General features: G+C 52.5%; 2 protein-coding genes across 4 annotated transcripts; both read left to right on the forward strand.

The window, feature by feature from the left end:
* The first annotated feature begins 234 nt into the window (after nt 1-234).
* On the forward strand, nt 235-7735 carry RRP9 (ribosomal RNA processing 9, U3 small nucleolar RNA binding protein). Of its 3 annotated transcripts, none has more exons than XM_007105947.3 (15): nt 235-376; nt 652-734; nt 3281-3390; nt 3780-3847; nt 3931-3972; nt 4239-4365; nt 4999-5123; nt 5206-5298; nt 5699-5799; nt 5884-6018; nt 6111-6173; nt 6397-6542; nt 6623-6702; nt 7369-7442; nt 7566-7735. In XM_007105947.3, the coding sequence occupies exons 1-15, from the start codon at nt 290-292 to the stop codon at nt 7657-7659; spliced, it is 1428 nt and encodes a 475-aa protein (XP_007106009.1). In that variant the 5' UTR covers nt 235-289; the 3' UTR covers nt 7660-7735. The 3 variants fall into 3 exon arrangements, with proteins under 3 accessions (XP_007106009.1, XP_007106010.1, XP_028339794.1); XM_007105948.3 differs by having other exon boundaries at nt 3293-3390; XM_028483993.2 differs by having other exon boundaries at nt 354-376; nt 1842-3390.
* Nucleotides 7736-12391: 4656 nt separating this feature from the next.
* Nucleotides 12392-15164, forward strand: LOC102986337 (IQ domain-containing protein F1; the record flags this gene model as incomplete). The annotated part of the gene is made up of 3 exons (XM_028483994.2): nt 12392-12511; nt 12646-12708; nt 13683-15164. Coding segments are annotated over 3 exons (630 nt in total), but the record flags the coding sequence as incomplete, so codon positions are not given.
* Nucleotides 15165-16529: the final 1365 nt, after the last annotated feature.

The raw sequence follows: 16529 nt of genomic DNA on the forward strand, positions 1-16529 counted from the left end.
GGCAGGGCGCACGCGCCGCAGCCATTGGCCGGAAGCGCCAGGGAGAGGCTTGCTTCCTACTGGAGCCGGGCGCGGGAGCCTATAGGAGTTCTAGGAGGCGTGGCCACAGGCATTTATCCTATGGGCGCTTGGGGGCGTGACAGAACCTACCCAAGGACCCAATGGAGCTGTGGGAGGCGGGGCCCACCGGGCGGTGGGAGCCTATCTTGGTTGGAGTCTTGTGGGACTGCCCGGGTTCAGCTGCCACGTGAGTTCTCCAGGAGCCGCCGCAACACACACGGTGGGCAGCATGTCGGCGACAGGGGCGGCTCGAAAGAGGGGAAAGCCGGCCTCGGGGGCCGGGGCTGGTGCGGGGGCCAGCAAGCTGCGGCGAAAGGTGAGAGTGGCGCTTTGGCGGGCGGGGGTCCATCCTATGTTACTGGAACCACCATCATCCCCATCCGGGGACCCCGGCACCGGTCCCCTCACCCCCAGGACCCCAGCTGGAGTCAGCTTCGTCCCGTTCTCCGCGCGCCAAATGCTGAAAAAGCCTTTCACTTGAGCCGGGGGCTACCGCCTTTCCCAGTGACTCTCGAGGGACCCTAAGGGGCCCTTGGTCAGAGCCGGGGTGGTCGGGACCCCTGACCAAAGAAAGTATTATATAATTCCTAGGGCGACTCTTCTGGGGACAAGGGCAAGTCCAAGGGTGGCGGCAAGATGAATGAGGAGATCTCCAGTGACTCGGAGAGCGAGAGGTGAGCTCTTTTTTTCCACCTAGTAGAAAAGAACACTGGGGCCCATTGTGTATGGAAGGAGTACTCAATGACGGGGGCTAGAGCTGGGCCTAGAACCCAGGACTCTGGCCCTTGATTCTCAGATCTTGATTCTTTCCTCCACTTTTTGACCCTGAGAACTGTCATTTCCTTCGCTGCAGGGGCAGGGTCTCTGTGTGGGGAGGACCCCCAGTCCTAATGGGAGACCAGTGAGACCTTCCTTCATGACAGGGAGCTGAACTGCAGGCAAGGGGAGAGGGATGCAAGAAATGCTTGCTAGTTCTTCATTCTGTTCTCCCACAATTTCACAGTTATTGAGAGTGCCAGGCACTAGTTTCACTGTTGAGAGAACAGAGATAAGCAGGCAGGTAAAGACCGAATGTGTTGTGGTGGGATGTGTATGTTAGAGCTGCGTGTTGTCGGAACAGAGAAGGGGAGTTTAAATGGGGCCTGGAGAGATGAGGATGGAGAGGTAGGGAAGGCATTCAGGGATCAGAGAAAAGTCTGGGGGCTAAGCGGGCTAGATGGGAGATGGAGAGGATGGGAGGATAGGCAGTGGGTGCATCTGGACTGTGGAGGGCTTTGCGTACCTCCTCCATTCTGCAGGTGATGGGGGTGGAGTATGTTGCAGAGTTCAGAGGGGGCTAGCAAGGTATCAGGCCTGACCCTGTGGCGTGGAAGCTGTCATATCAGAGAATCCCGGTGACTTCCTTAAGAGTTGGCTTTAGAAATTCTACTTCTAAAAGTTGAGTACATGTTGGCCTTAACCTGCTCACAGAAAGACTTAATATATACTTTTCGTAGTCTTAAGGTTACTGTGGGTGTGTGCCAGGCCCTGTGCTAAGCACTTTTAAATATTTAAAAAATGTTTTGTGAAATGTATTAGCTACAGAAGTTAGTGAAATGTAATTGTACCATAGAGAGTAATGATGAAATGATGAACCTCTGTGCACCCACCAGAACTAGACCATTTGTAGAAACTTAGAAGCCCCAACTGCCATTCCTGACTTAAGTTAATCATTTCTTTGGTTTCCTTCCTTCCTTTTTCTTCTTCTTCTTCTTTATTTTCTTTTCCCTTTTCTGATTCAGGTATAACTTACATACAGTAATATTCACCTTTCTTAGTGTACTGTTCTGTGAGTTGTGACAGTCGCATATAGTCGTGTAACTACCACCACTATAAAGATATAGAAGGGTTTTACCACCCACCAAAATCCCCCATGGCTCCTTTGCAGTCAGTTCCCACCCCCCTCCAACCAGTAACTGCTGTCCCTAGAATTTTGCCTTTTCCAGAATGTTATCTGAGTGGAATTACAATGGTTGTATACTTGCCTTGATTTTCTTTAGAGTTCTGTCTTCTGTGTGTGAACCCGAAACAATAGATTGATTCCTTGGGTAAACTGAGTAGAAGTTAAGACCTTGGTGTATGAGGGAAGGGCAGCACCAACCCTGTTGGCTGAAGACTTGCTGGGCACTGGGTACTAACCGGTCTCAGGAGCATGGTCAGGCCTTGGCTTCCTTGAGAGTTTCCAAGGTCCTTTCTGGGGAAGTTGTGGGCAAGGTCATGGATGAGTCTAGGAAACAACTGGGCTACCTGACAGGGACTAGATATCTGCAGGCACTTGATCAGAGGGAACGGACTGCCCTGGGTTTTCTGCTCCTGAGTTCCCGTGACTTACCTCCAGCTCCCAGGAGCAAGTCAAAGTAGGACTCATCTTGAGTGAGGGGCATGGAGGGGAAAGCAAGGACTTCACTAGCACAAGGTCAAGCCAGGCCCAGTTAAGCTTCACCTGGAATCCCATCCTCAGGGTAGAGGATGGTGCCATGGCAGTGAGGATGGGGCGTTGATAGTCCCAACATGTCTGCCTCTTGGTTCCTTGCATCACATCTGAGCTGGCTGCTCCCCTGTGTCTGGGGCGGGGGGGTCGTTGTTGTTCTGAGATCTACCGCTTCTGCTTTCCATGTTGGATCTTCTGTTTCCTGTCTCCCGTGCCTTCCCCATTCTTAGCTCACTCTCTTGTTCAGGGAGCACATCCTCCATCCTTAAAAGAAGGAGAAAGGACCACTTTTGTGGCACCTTGTACATCTGATAATGTCTTCATTCATCATTAATGGTTTAACTGGCATGCCATTCCAGTGATTAGCGTTTTATTCCGAATTTTGTATGTGCAGCTCCTTTGTTTTCTGCTCTCAGTGTTGCTGTTGAGACTTCTGGAGTCATTTTGATTCTTGACCCTTTGTATACGATCTGATTTTTCTTGGAAGCCTGTAGAACCTTCTCTTTCCCTCCAGAGTTGAGAGATTTCACAGTGATCTCTTTGGGTTTGGGGTCTGTTTTCACCCTTATGTTGGGCCCTGGGTGGGCCCTTTCAGTTTGATAAGTCACATCTTTCAGTTTTCTGTGTGTGAGACCATTGAGGCTGGCATGGGATGGAGGCTGGCAGGGATGGGGTGTCAAGTGGCTGGGGAAGCAGCGAGGAGCACAGTCCTGTGGCCAGAGGAGCAGGCCTAGTTCCTCCTGCTCACAGCCTAGTTCCCAGGAGGAATGAGGAGGAGGAGGAGGAGGAGCTGGAGGAGACCGCACAGGAGAAGAAGCTGCGCTTGGCCAAGCTCTACCTTGAGCAGCTCAAGCAGCAAGGTGAGCCTGTGGACTGGGCAGGTGAGGGGCGGGGCCTATGCCTGAGTCTGCCTGCTTTGGCCCCAGCCACCTGGTGGGTGACTGATGCAGGTAGTCGGTGGGCTGCTGGGGCTGCTGCTGCTGGCGGCCCTGTGGGAGGGTGGCTAGGAGCTCTAATGGATCTCCTGGGGTGGGCCAGGCCTTCAGGGGGCTTCAGACTGATCTGATAAGTAAAGGCAGGGGGTGGGCAGGAGGAGACCATCCAGCCCTCCCTTTTGGCTGAGGTGGCCTGAACTTCCATGGGACACAGCCCAAATGTTCAGGGCCCAGGACTGAGGTGGTGGTTGGGGATGCGAAGGGAAAAGTGGGGTGTTGGCCTGGGTTTACTTGGCTTGGTCTGTCCTACACAGAGGAGGAGAAGGCCGAGGCCCGCGAATTTGAGGAGGACCAGGTGGCGGGGAGGCTGAAGGAGGACGTGGTGAGTGTGGAGGGAGGGTGGTGGGAGGGAAGGGATGGGGCTGGTCCTGCTCCTGGGATCTCACTCCTCTCCTCTCCATGCAGCTTGAGCAGAGAGGCAGGCTGCAGAAGTCGGTGGCAAAGGAGGTGAGCAGACAGGGCACTTTGGTGTCAGATTGGAGGGAATCACCTGGGTTGGTGGGCAGATGGCCCAGTTTGGGACTCAGGCTGTGGGGTGTTTGCTCTGGAACATAGTGGGCACTTGGGCAGACAGGGTCAGGTAACAGTCTGGTCCTGGCAGCCCTGGGTCTGGTTTTCCTTCTGGGCAGTGTGGTGGGAAAGGATGGCATGTGTGTGTGTGGAGGGGGGCCTTCCTGCCCCCAGTTGCAGTGACCCGGCCCCTGCCTGCCTAGATCCAGGCCCCAGACCCTGCTGACATTCGAATCTTACGGGGCCACCAGCTGTCCATCACATGTTTGGTTATCACCCCTGACGACCTGGCCATCTTTTCTGCCGCCAAAGACTGCACCATTATTAAGTGTGAGTGAGTGCCTGGGTGGAGGTGCAGCCGCGAGGGATCATCTGGGCCGGCTGGTCTGGGGAGGAGGGAATAATCAGGGAAAACTGAGACCCGATGGGGGAAGCTTCCGGAGACAGGTTTGCTTCTGAAGAGGTGTCTTCTGGATGACAGTGGAACCTTCTGCCCAGGAGGGGGACTTGTGAGCTCCCTGTCAATGTCATTGGAGATGATGGAGTGGAGGCAAGATGATGACTTAATGGGAATTGATGCTTCAGGTGGGCAGTTGGACTAGAGGACACTCGAGGTTCTGCATAGTCCTGGGATTGAGTTCCTGGTCCTCCTGGGTTCCTGGCCTTTGACCACTGAGGGCTGTCCTCATCCACCCATAGTAGTAACAGGAAGAGCTCGTACCACCAGTCCAAGCAATTTCCTGTCCCTTTTCTTCCGGGCTTCATGGCTGCCCTTTAGGATTATTGTCCCCACTTAACAGATGAGGAAACGGAGGTGACTTGTCCAAGGGCTCACAGTGGCTGAGCCAGATCTTCTGACCTGAGGCCAGGACTTTTTCCATGGTGCCACGCTGCCCTTGAGGGGGGTTGCCAGACAGTCCTGCCTTCTGTCCCAGTAGCATCTCTCTTCCCCCTTGGTGTCAGGGAGTGTGGAAAGTGGACGGAAGCTTCATGTGATCCCTCGAGCCAAGAAGGGTGCTGAGGGGCAGCCCTCCGGCCATAGTAGCCACGTCCTCTGCATGGCCATCTCCTCCGATGGCAAGTACCTGGTAAGGCAGGGTTGGCCCCGGGAGTAGGTGAGAGGTGTGGGCACATGGTGGGTGCCCGTGGCCATTGCCCTTGTCTCCATAGGCCTCGGGTGACCGCAGCAAGCTCATTCTCATTTGGGAGGCCCAGAGCTGCCAGCACCTGTACACCTTCACGGGACACCGGGACGCCGTGTCGGTGAGAAGCTGGGTCTCCTTTAGTGGACGTTTCTCGAGCACCCAAGTGGGCCAGGCATGGTACTGGGATCCGGGGAATGGTGTGAATGAGGCAGCGGGTCCCATCCTCAGGGAACCTGCACTTTGGTGAACAGGACAGAAACAGGGTGAAGCAATAGGGAAGAGCTGGGGGAGACTGAGTCGAGCTTGCCTAGGGAGAGGGAGGCCTCTGAAAAGTCTGTACTTGCTTGAGGGCAGGCAAGTGTGCCCCTGGCTCCACGCAGAGCCCCACAGAGCGCTCTTGATGGGGGCTGGCTCCCTGTGCCACGTGACCTGCTTTTCAGGACGTCCTCCCTGGGCCTGACGTCTGTCTCGCCTGCTGTAGTCCAGGTTCCTTTTGCCCTCTTTCCATGCACCCTTAGGGGCTGGCATTCCGCAGAGGCACCCACCAGCTCTACAGCACGTCCCACGACCGCTCTGTAAAGGTGTGGAATGTGGCAGAGAACTCCTACGTGGAGACGCTGTGAGTATGCGCGGGCAGAGGGCACGCGGACGTGCGCGTGCAGGTTCACGGGTGACCCCATCCTCCCTCTGTCCCCTTCTCTAGCTTCGGGCACCAGGATGCTGTGGCTGCACTGGATGCTCTGAGCAGGGAGTGCTGCGTGACCGCTGGGGGCCGGGATGGGACCGTGCGTGTGTGGAAGATCCCCGAGGAGTCCCAGCTTGTCTTCTACGGCCACCAGTAAGGCGGCCTGCTGCACCGGGCATTGAGGTGGCCACCCGCATGGGCTGGGGGTGAGGTTGGGCCACGCCCCTCATGGTGCCTTTCTCCAGGGGCTCCATCGACAGCATCCAGCTCATCAACGAGGAGCACATGGTGTCGGGTGCAGATGATGGGTAAGAGCTGCCTTCCACCACTGCCACTGCCCCTGGACTTGCCGCGTAGAATCCTCCTTCTCGGGAGCTGTAGTAACCCCTTTCCATAGATGAGGACATTGAGGCAGAGAGCGCAAGGGACCTTGTCTGCTTCCTGTGGCTGGTGTGCACTTGGTCCCTTCCTGCCGTGTGGCCCTTCTGCCCTGCCCCTGGCCCCCTCACTGACCCTGCTCCCTGTCCACAGTTCTGTAGCCTTGTGGGGCCTCTCTAAGAAGCGGCCACTTGCCCTGCAGCGTGAGGCCCATGGGCTGCGGGGGGAGCTGGGCTTGGAGCAGCCCTTCTGGGTGTCATCGGTGGCAGCCCTGCTCAACACAGACCTCGTGGCCACAGGTGGGTGCCCTGTGTGGCAGAAAGGAGGGGATCTCAGGGTGGGCTGGTGAGGGGGTGCTCACTGTCTCCCTGTTCCCCAGGCTCTCACAGCAGCTCTGTGCGGCTCTGGCAATGCGGGGAGGGCTTCCGGCAGCTTGACCTTCTCTGCGACATCCCCCTGGTGAGTGAGGCTTGAATACCCAGCCTGTCTTTACCACACTCCCAAGGCCCGTTACAGTGTTTTCCTGCCAGAAGGGCGGTTCCTCAGAGCAGGGCCAGCTATGACTTCTCTTTCTAGCCCCAGCTCCTAGCCCAGGGCCTGGAGGAACCCTCCCTTCTTCCTCTCCCTTCCCCGCCTCCACTCCCCTCCTTGTCCTAGGCCCTGTCCTGGTTACTGGGGTACAAGGCAGGAAAGTGTGGGCAAAGGCATGGAGGGCCTGGCCCTGTGATGGGTTCTGCATGACTGGTGCCAGACTGAATGCCAGGCTAGGCTGTGTGGACTTGGTGCAACCTAGGGCAGAGTGGCAGGATCTGTCAGTGACTTCTAGTGACAGTTCAGGCTTGGGTCGATGGTGATGGTCATGGAGTCTCCAGAGCCAGGACCAGGAGCCAGGCCCTACTTGGCGTACACTGTCTCCTTCATCCCGACAAACTCTCTGCGAGGCCTGCGCTCTACTTTCCCCATCTCACAGAGGTGGATGCTGAGGCCCTGAGGGGTAGAGGGCCTGCCCAGGTGGCAGGAGGCAGAGCAGGGATTTAACCCAGGCTGGGCCTTTGACTGTGATGCTGGGGCTGTGGTGAGGGATCTGTTCTCACATCTTACTGCCTTTTCCTTCCCTCATCTCAGGTGGGCTTCATCAATAGCCTCAAGTTCTCCAGTGCTGGGGACTTCCTGGTGGCCGGGGTAGGGCAGGAGCACAGGTACGAGGCACTTCTCGAGGGGTGTGGGTGGGGCAAATGGCATAGGGTGGGTGGCTGGGTGGGAATGGGGTGGATACCGGGTGGGGCTGGGCCTGCCCTCAGCTGCTCCTCTCGCCCCTGCAGGCTTGGCCGGTGGTGGCGGATCAAAGAGGCCCGGAACTCCGTCTGCATCATCCCTCTCCACAGGGCCCCCAGGCCCCCTGCTGCTGGCTCCTGACACTCTCATCCCCTTTATTTAAGTTCTTCCCAGGCCATCCCCTGCCTTCTTTGTATTAAAAGCCTCCTCTTCTGGGCCTTGTCTCCTCTAGCTTCTTGACTGGGGGCGGGGTGCAGGGGGATGGCAGGGGATGGCTTAGTAAAGGCCTGGGGGCTTTATCCTTTCCAGCGAATTTGGGGATAGAGCCCTCAGCTGGCTTCTGGCTCCTAGACCTGGAGTATCCTCTACGACCTTGTTAGGCCAGCTTTCCACCCGGTGCTCCGGGCTGGTTGGGGTCAGAAGCTGCTGATCCCTCAGCTAAGAAGCTGTGGCTGTCCAGTGTGTGTAAGGGCTGGCTGTGGGGTCTGAGGACTGAAGGGAAGACAGTTAGACCTACAAGTCAGGCTGACCTGTACCACCCAGGCCTGGTTAGGAACCTTTAGGAGCCAGACTGCCCTTGGGGTGGGGGTCAGGGTGGAGGTGGGACCCTGCATTGCTTACTGCTTCGGGACAGGGTCAGAGGTGGGAATAGCTCTGCCGTTAGTCCGAATTACAGCCAGGCTGCACGATTCCTCACAGCAGTGACCCTGCCAGGTTAATGTGTTCTTCTGATTCCACCAACTGGATAATTCAGCTTCTGCCATGGAGTGAAGTAAAGAGGGGGTGGAGAGGCTGATTGGAGAGCCAGCAGTGCAGTGAAGTGTCCTCTTCTCAATGGAAAATGAGCAAGGTGTGTTAAGGATTCTGCTCTGAACTTTCCCTTAATGCCTTGGGCCCAACAGCTGAGCCTATGGTTCTCAAGTGGCAGCATGGTCCCCTTGGGGGAGGAAGCTACAGGGCTTCCCTCCTGCTCCCCTGCTCATGAGGCCTCCCCCTTGGACAGACCTGCTCCTACCTTCATTCTCCTGGGGCCAGAAGGGTCAGGTTCAGATTGAACCCCTGAAAACCCTGTTGTGGATCAGAGGATGTTACTAGAATTCACTCCCTATGTCCCACCTTAAATTGAGCTCAACGACAGCATACACATACCTCCTGAATAATATTGCAAGTAACACGGAAATGCCCCTTAATACACAAACCCCTTTTCCATTAGCACATTCCCAGGGAGAAAGGAAAGTTTGAAAATAAATGCCTTTGGAATTGAAACTGAAAATAATCCCTCTTATGGTTTCTAGTCTCAGCCTTGGTCAGCTGAGACTTCTGCTGTAGTTGGGCTCTTCCTCCCTTCCTCCCTTCCTTTCAAGCAATGGGAAGCCATGAGAGGGGTTGAAAGCAGAAAAGTAATAGGATCTGGTTCACAATAAAAAGAAAAAACAAGTCACTGCTCTGTGGAGAATTAATTAGTAAAGGTTTGGGGGAAGAAGGGCATCCACTTAGGAAGCTGTAGTAATAGCAGGTAAGAGGTGATGGTGGTGTGAGAGGGCCAGCAGCAGAAGTGGGGAGGCAGAGCTATGGTTGGGTTGTGTTTGGAGGTGATGCCAACAGATCTTGCTGATCTGCTGACTGTGGGATGAGATGAATGTGGCACCATAGACTGGTGACATTTACCAAGATGAGAAAGACCAGGTGGGGAAAGCAGGATGAGAAGGATCAAGTTTAGTTTGCAGTGTCTAGTAGATGTAGGGAAGTTGAGTAGGCAATGAGCTCACTGCTATACGTTTTATAACAAATATGAAGCCATGTGATTCTGGGGTGCAGAATTACACCTCCCACCTCACACTCCAGTGGGCTCAAGTGCTCTCCTGTCTTCTCCACTGATGGACTCAAGGCCACAATTAGATGGGTGGGGGGCAGCCACTGTAGAAGCTCTTAGCTCTGTTGGTAACTCTGAACCATGCAAAAGACACTAGGTGGGGCCCTCCCCATCTCTGCCTGTTCCTGTCCTCTGAAGACCCCCTGGTCATCATGAGGCCTTGGTACCCTCTCAGAGTCACAGCCTCAGCGGTCACTGAGGTGTGCATTTCTCACTCCTTTCAAAACACTGAGGTGAGCAGCATGACTGAGGGGTGGGGAGGAACTGAGAGAACAGCAGGTAGGGTTCAAAACATCAAAGGGATGCAGATCCTACTAACCACTTTGTGGACCCCATCAGGAAGCCCACCACAAGCCACTGAGGATACCTCACCTCCAGATCCTGCAACTGGTATACAGGCACCCCCAATCTACCCAAAAAACTACTGGAATAAGAAAATTTAGCAAGCAGGCAAGATACCTATGGTATTGTGTGCAAGTATATGTGAATATACTAAAAACCATTGAATTGTGCACTTTAAGGGGGTGAATTTTCTGGCATGTGAATTATATTCCAACAAAGCTGTTTATAAATAAAAATCAAAAGCACCGCCGAAACTGAAAGATTCAAGGGCAATATACAAAAATCAACTGTATGAGCAGTTGGGGAATTCTTGATATAGAAGTGCAAAGTTGAAGGATTTACATTATCTGATTTCAAGACTTACCGTCTTGAAAAACTATAAAGTTACAGTAATCAGGACAGGTGGTGTTAGAGTAAAAAGAGACAAACAGATCAATGATACAGAATAGAGAAGCCAGAAATAGACTCACACATACACAGTCTATTGATTTTTTTTAATGTACCAAGATAATTCAATGCAGAAAGGAAATACATTTTTCAATGGAAAAAAAAAATCTTGGGGGCTTCCCTGGTGGCGCAGTGGTTGCGCGTCCGCCTGCCGATGCAGGGGAACCGGGTTCGCGCCCCGGTCTGGGAGGATCCCGCGTGCCGCGGAGCGGCTGGGCCCGTGAGCCATGGCCGCTGGGCCTGTGCGTCTGGAGCCTGTGCTCCGCAACGGGAGAGGCCGCAGCAGGGGAAGGCCCGCATATCACAAAAAAAAAAAAAAAAAAAAAAAAAAAAACCGCGGAGCGGCTAGGCCTGTGAGCCATGGCCGCTGAGCCTGCGCATCCGGAGCCTGTGCTCCGCAACGGGAGAGGCCACAACAGTGAGAGGCCCGCGTACGGGGGAAAAAAAAAAAAAAAAAAAAAAAAATCTTGACCTCTATCTAACATCATAGCCAGAAAAAAATAAAATAAAATAATTCAAGATGGATCACAGACCTAAACAAAAACTAAAGCTAAACCTATATAAAGCTTCTAGAAAACCCATGAGAATTATTTTGTGGCCCTGGAGTTGACAAAGATTTCCTAGGACAGAGAAAGTGCTAAGTATAAAATATTGATAGACTGGACTTCATCCAAATGAAAACCATCTGTTCATCAAAAGACAGCATTTTAAAAAGTCACAGGCCAGGGAAAAGAATATTTACAATACATGTATCTGACAAAGGGCTCATATCGAGTATAAGAACTTCTAGAACTCAGTAATAAAGACAAACAATCCAATAAAAGTGGACAAAAGGCTTAAACCAATACTTCATAAAAGAAGATATATGAATGGCCACTAAACACATGCTCCTCATAATTGGATCCATGAGCATCTGAGGAGTGAAGGGAGAAATTAAAGTCCCTGCACTCTAAGGGCACAGGAAAGATCCCACATATGCAGCCTGAGTAAACGAGGGGGCTGGGTCCCAGGATGGAGGCAGACTCAGACAGGAAAGAGGCCAGAGACGGGTGTTGGTGAATGTGGTGACCCTAGGGGCAGGGAGGGTGCTGGGGCTTTGAATGCCACCAGGGCCTGCTCAGACTCAATCCAGTGGGCAGGGAGGAGCTGCCCCAGGGGCTGAGGAGCAGAGGGGTGACACCATCCAAGGGAAGGTTTTGAGGGTGTGCTGGGCAAGGGGCCTGGGGTGAGCATGATGGGGGTGAGCCTCCTTCTCCAACCCCGTTCTTCTCCACCATTCTTCTCCCCCTCTACCAGAGTTTCACCCCAGAGGCTCTCAGTAGACCCCTTCAGGGAAGAGTGGGAAGGAGAGAAGCCTGCAGGGGAAGGAAAGCAGGTCTGCTCGTCCTGGGGGCCTCACAGAGTTCCCTGGTATTGTATGAATGGGTCAGTAATTCAACTCTTCTCTCCTAAGGTAATTGTTGGTAGCAGTTTGTTCTATATACCTTTCTCCCTCTTTATCTGCGTTTATAGCATACGTGTATAATTATACATCTTGACAGTTTTTTACCATCCCATCCAATGATGGTTTTATATCCCATCCAATGGGATCATAATGATGTTCAGCTTTTTCACTTACAAATACATCTTGGGTATACTTTCTCATCAGTACACATAGATCAAATTCATTATTTTTCAACAGTTATGTTGTATTCTATAGTTTGAATGGACTATAAACCATTAATTTTACCAACTGGGGATATCACCAATGACTATCTTTATACACCTTTACATCAGTGGGCCACTATTTCTGGTGTCTTGCTTTTGTAGCTAGGGCTTTGGCCATTTCCAGCAGAAAAGAATGGACAGCACTTCTGTCTTTTCTTTGGAGGGGGCTTAACTATTGGAAGCCATCTTGGTGCTTGAGTCATAATTGCCCTTATGACATCATAGGTCTCCCTCCCCCACTCTTTCTCTCCATGCCATGACTAGAGGAACACAGACCTGAGGGGATTTGAACCATCTATACCCAATCCATGTGGGACCAATGGTGCGTAAGAGAGAGACTGACACACTAGGCTTTTTTAGGGATGTCCCCATAAATCTCTTGGGATGAGGGGATCTCCCTGACATCTGAATACTCTGGGAAGCCCTGTATGCTGGGGATGTGTGGGTTACTTAATGGAGAGGGAGGGAGAGCAGCCTCCCTCTTGCCTTTCCCCTAACTGCTGATTGCAGAAGGACCAGTCCAAAACAATTAATGAACACACTAAAAATGAGCCTCAGCAGAAGGAGGAGCTGATCTTGAAATCTTTACCGCCAGCACCATCACCGAACTTAGAGAAGGCAGAAGTAGGAGGAGCCTAGACTTGGATGTCTCTGGTCTTTGTGTCCTAATGCTTGTGGCTAGTGTCTTTTGTATGTTCCAGAGCTAAGAACAGGAATAAACTCATTCTTGTTTGTCCTCTTTCCCCATTTTTTTCTAGGCTAAACAAGAGAATATAGTTGCAACAAAGGGAGTAGATGATGCTAATAAGAGACCCAGAGCAGTATGATCCCCCCACCCAGATGATACGGGGCTAGGGGTGGGAATGTGGGAGTTGTGTTTGTGGAAATGGAATGGCCAACATATGGGAAGCTGGGCTTAATCAATGGTGTGTGTGTGTGTGTGTGTGTGTGTGTGTGTGTGTGTGTTTGAGCATGTACATGTATGTTTGCTTGCTAATTAAGATTTAAAGTTTGAAAGTCAAGAGAAGTGAAGATGGGGAAGAGATAAGAGAGGCAGAATTTTATGGGATGTGGGAACTTTTTTTTTTTTTTTTTTGCGGCACGTGGGCCTCTCACTGTTGTGGCCCCTCCCGTTGCGGAGCACAGGCTCCGGACGCTCAGGCTCAGCGGCCATGGCTCACGGGCCCAGCCGCTCCGCAGCATGTGGGATCCTCCCGGACCGGGGCACGAACCCACGTCCCCTGCATCGGCAGGTGGACTCTCAACCACTGCGCCACCAGGGAAGTCCCTAAACTTTTAATACTATGATATCACAGAGGAAGAGAGCAGGTTGTGGATTGGAGCTGCAGTCAAGGATGAAAGAGCAGGATTAGAAGAGGAAGCCACTTCTCCAGTAGGTGAGTGGGGTCTGAAGGGAAGGATCATGGATCCTGGTCAGGTGGACAGGCTCAGTTGGACTATGATAACCCCTTGATCATGGTATTCTTGCTCTAGGCTGGCCAACTTGACCCATGTAAAACTGGGTAGCCAGGACAGATATACTACCATTTTACAGATGGGAGCTCTGAGATTCAGAGGTCAATGTGATGTATCCATGTCCATTAACCAAAGTGGGGCAGAGAAAGGACACCTACCTGGTCTTCTGGTTCCAGCCAGTGCCTTGCCCAGTGCTCCTGAGGTTCAGAAGAAGGGATGATTGTTGATAGGGCATCAGGATCCCTTCCTGGCACACCCTGGGGCTGAAGTGGGTGGGGAATATCCTCCAAATGTCTCGTCTCGTCTTTTTTCTTGTTAGATCCCAAGAACCCAAAATAGGCCTCCTGTCAGTAATCCAGAAGTAGTAAAGATCCAGGCCTGGTGGCGGGGCACCCTGGTGCGCAGCACACTGCTGCACGTAGCTCTCAGAGTGTGGATCATTCAGGGCTGGTGGAGGCATAACCAGGTGAAGCTGCATGAGAACAGGCGGCGGTCAGCTCTGGAGAACTTTACACGGAAGGAGCGGGTGGCAGTCAGGCTGCAGTCCTGGGTCCGCATGTGGCGCATCCATTGGTGCTACTGCCGTGTGCTCAACACTGCCCGCATCATCCAGGCCTACTGGAGATGCCACTCCTGCGCTTCCCAGGGTTTCATCAAGGGCCACTACAGAGTCACGGCCAACCAGCTGCATCTCGAACTCGAGATCTTGCTGGGCTCAGGGCCTTGCATTGTGACGGAGTGTATTCCCCTTCCAATAAAGCAGTGAAGTGGTCTTTCCCCAGCCTCTCTCTGCTTGATAAGCTCCAGGAGGTCAGGGCCAATGATGGCAAATAGTTAGCATCTCATATGCTAGCTCTGAGGAATTGGCAGGGGTTGTCTGAGGAGGAGGATTTTGAGCCACTGTCCAGACTGAGCAGAGACTGTGATTGATTAGCAACGTCGGACATAGGTAGGAAAGTTGGGGGGTACAGATCTGCCATGTTGCCAACTCAGGGAGCATCACTCATGTTCAGTCTATGGAAATGGTGTCTCTCCCCAAGGCTGTGTATAATGGAAGCCTGGAGCAGGGGCTTGTTGCGCGCAGCAGCACTTTTGCCAGGAATTCACTCACCAGGTCTAGTTGCTCTGGGTGTGATCTCCCACCCCCATGGCTGAGAGGAGCACACCCACCCCAAGCTCTTGATCCTGGCTCTTGCTGGTTCGTAAACTGGCCCCTGTACACGGAGGGCAAGAAAAGACCGAAGAAAGAGGAAGACTACACCAGATTAGTAGGTGGCAGGTTTAGTAAGCAAGGGAACTTATTTACAAGACTTGTCTTGGGCGGCCACAGACAAGTAGATCTCTGTACTTGCTTGCCAGACTCTTGAAAGTTTATATAGAGGCCTTAATGAGGTTCAGCCACATATATCATCCAGATGTTCTCGAGAACACATTACTCTCTCAAGGCTGAATCCCTGAAAATGCCTCCCACTGTGGGAATGGCAGGCAGAACATACATTCCAAGGACAGGGGAGGGGGTGAGGAGCATCTAATTGCCTGGGTCTAGCTTGTGAGTCCAGCTGGCGGTCACATCCTTTCAGTAACCTCCAACAGCTCCCTGCTGTATCTTCATACTTGACCTCCAAGTCAGAGTCTGAGCTCCAAACTGAAAATGGTTAGACTGCATAGCCCCTGTCCTCACTCCTACCTCAAACTCTGTCCCTCAATCTCTGACCCCGAATGCAGGCTAGGACTCATTCCCCTCCAGACCTGGTTGGTGTGGGAGGTTCCACAGGTGTGGAGGTGGGGGAAGAAGGCAACCCGCTTCTAGCCAAACCTTCTGGTGAGTGTCATCCCCTAGGCTATCACAGACCTAGAGCTGAGAAGCCATCAGTTGTGTCTCCCTTACCCTCTTCCCAGTCTCTGCAAGAATTGATCCAGGTGCAGCTGAGACCTCTGACAGTCCCTTCTTGTGAAAAGCTGCCACCTGGGGTGAGACTGGCGCCTAAGTGATGATAAAGGGCCAATTAAGAGGTCAAGGTTAGGCTGTGCTTCTGCCCATCTGGGCACTGTTGTTCCGTGGTTTCCTGCAGAGAGGGGTCTGAGGTCTTGGGTTATTCCCCATCAAAGCTGCAAACTCAGAAGCCCTATGTCCAGCCCAGCTCCATCTCCTCTGCCCTGGCAAGTTGGTCCCTCAGCTCACATTGCCCAGAGATCTCATGCTCCAGCTCTCTGTCTTGTACTAGGGCTTGAGCTCTGTCTTTCTTGCTTTGTCCTTCTGTGTCCTGCCCTGTCTCACTCAGGTCCTAGTCTCTCGCTCTTGCTCTGAAGGACTTCTGTCTCCTCTCTCCTTGCTTCTCTCTCCTGTGTTCAGTGTCTCAGAGTAAAGAGCAAGGACTTTGGAGCCAGACCAAGCTAGGTCACACCAACCCTGGCTTCTCCACTCACTGCTGTGTGGCTGCAGACATGTCATTTTCCCTCTCTGAGCCCCAGTTTCCTGAGCTGTGAAGTGGGGCTAATGATCCTCATCTTTCCGTGTGAATGTCAAGTAGCATAAGAATTCAGCCTCAGCAACAAAACAAGAAAGAGGGGTCACACCCACAAACCTTAAAAACTGGCAGTCAGGGTGAGGGGAATAATGTTTAGCCCAATTAAGAAGACCAAAGGGGGCTTCCCTGGTGGCACAGTGGTTGAGAGTCTGCCTGCCGATGCAGGGGACACGGGTTCGTGCCCCAGTCCGGGAAGATCCCACATGCTGCGGAGTGGCTAGGCCCGTGAGCCATGGCCGCTGAGCCTGCGCGTCCGGAGCCTGTGCTCTGCAACGGGAGAGGTCACAGCATTGAGAGGCCCGCATACCGCACCAAAAAAAAAAAAAAAAGACCAAAAGTTAGTGTTCCCTACCATCAAAATCAATTGCAAATGTTTATCTGTTAATGCCTGTCCGTAATGAAAATTTACATGTGTCATCTCTGAAAATGTCTTTTCATTCACATAGGTATGAAGTGAAATATCTGGCACCACCAAATACTGATATAAATTCCTGAGCATAGGATTATAATCGAGACTAGTCATCACTTGGAAGATATTTGTAGACTTCTATGAGATTCTTTTCTTGATATTTGCCTTTAAGCATGTCATTACATTGCAGATCAATTACTTCCAATTGAAGTTCAGGTGGTTGTTCCTC

Source organism: Physeter macrocephalus, unplaced genomic scaffold (genome assembly GCF_002837175.3).
Source record: "Physeter macrocephalus isolate SW-GA unplaced genomic scaffold, ASM283717v5 random_91, whole genome shotgun sequence".
NCBI lineage: Eukaryota > Metazoa > Chordata > Mammalia > Artiodactyla > Physeteridae > Physeter > Physeter macrocephalus.

Bases quoted from the DNA above. Each gene is read 5' to 3' on its own strand.
- RRP9 (XM_007105947.3), top strand. From the start codon at position 290: ATGTCGGCGACAGGGGCGGCTCGAAAGAGGGGAAAGCCGGCCTCGGGG. The intron at 377-651 runs GTGAGAGTGGCG...TATAATTCCTAG, and splicing joins CCAGCAAGCTGCGGCGAAAG to GGCGACTCTTCTGGGGACAA. The intron at 4,366-4,998 runs GTGAGTGAGTGC...CCTTGGTGTCAG, and splicing joins AGACTGCACCATTATTAAGT to GGAGTGTGGAAAGTGGACGG.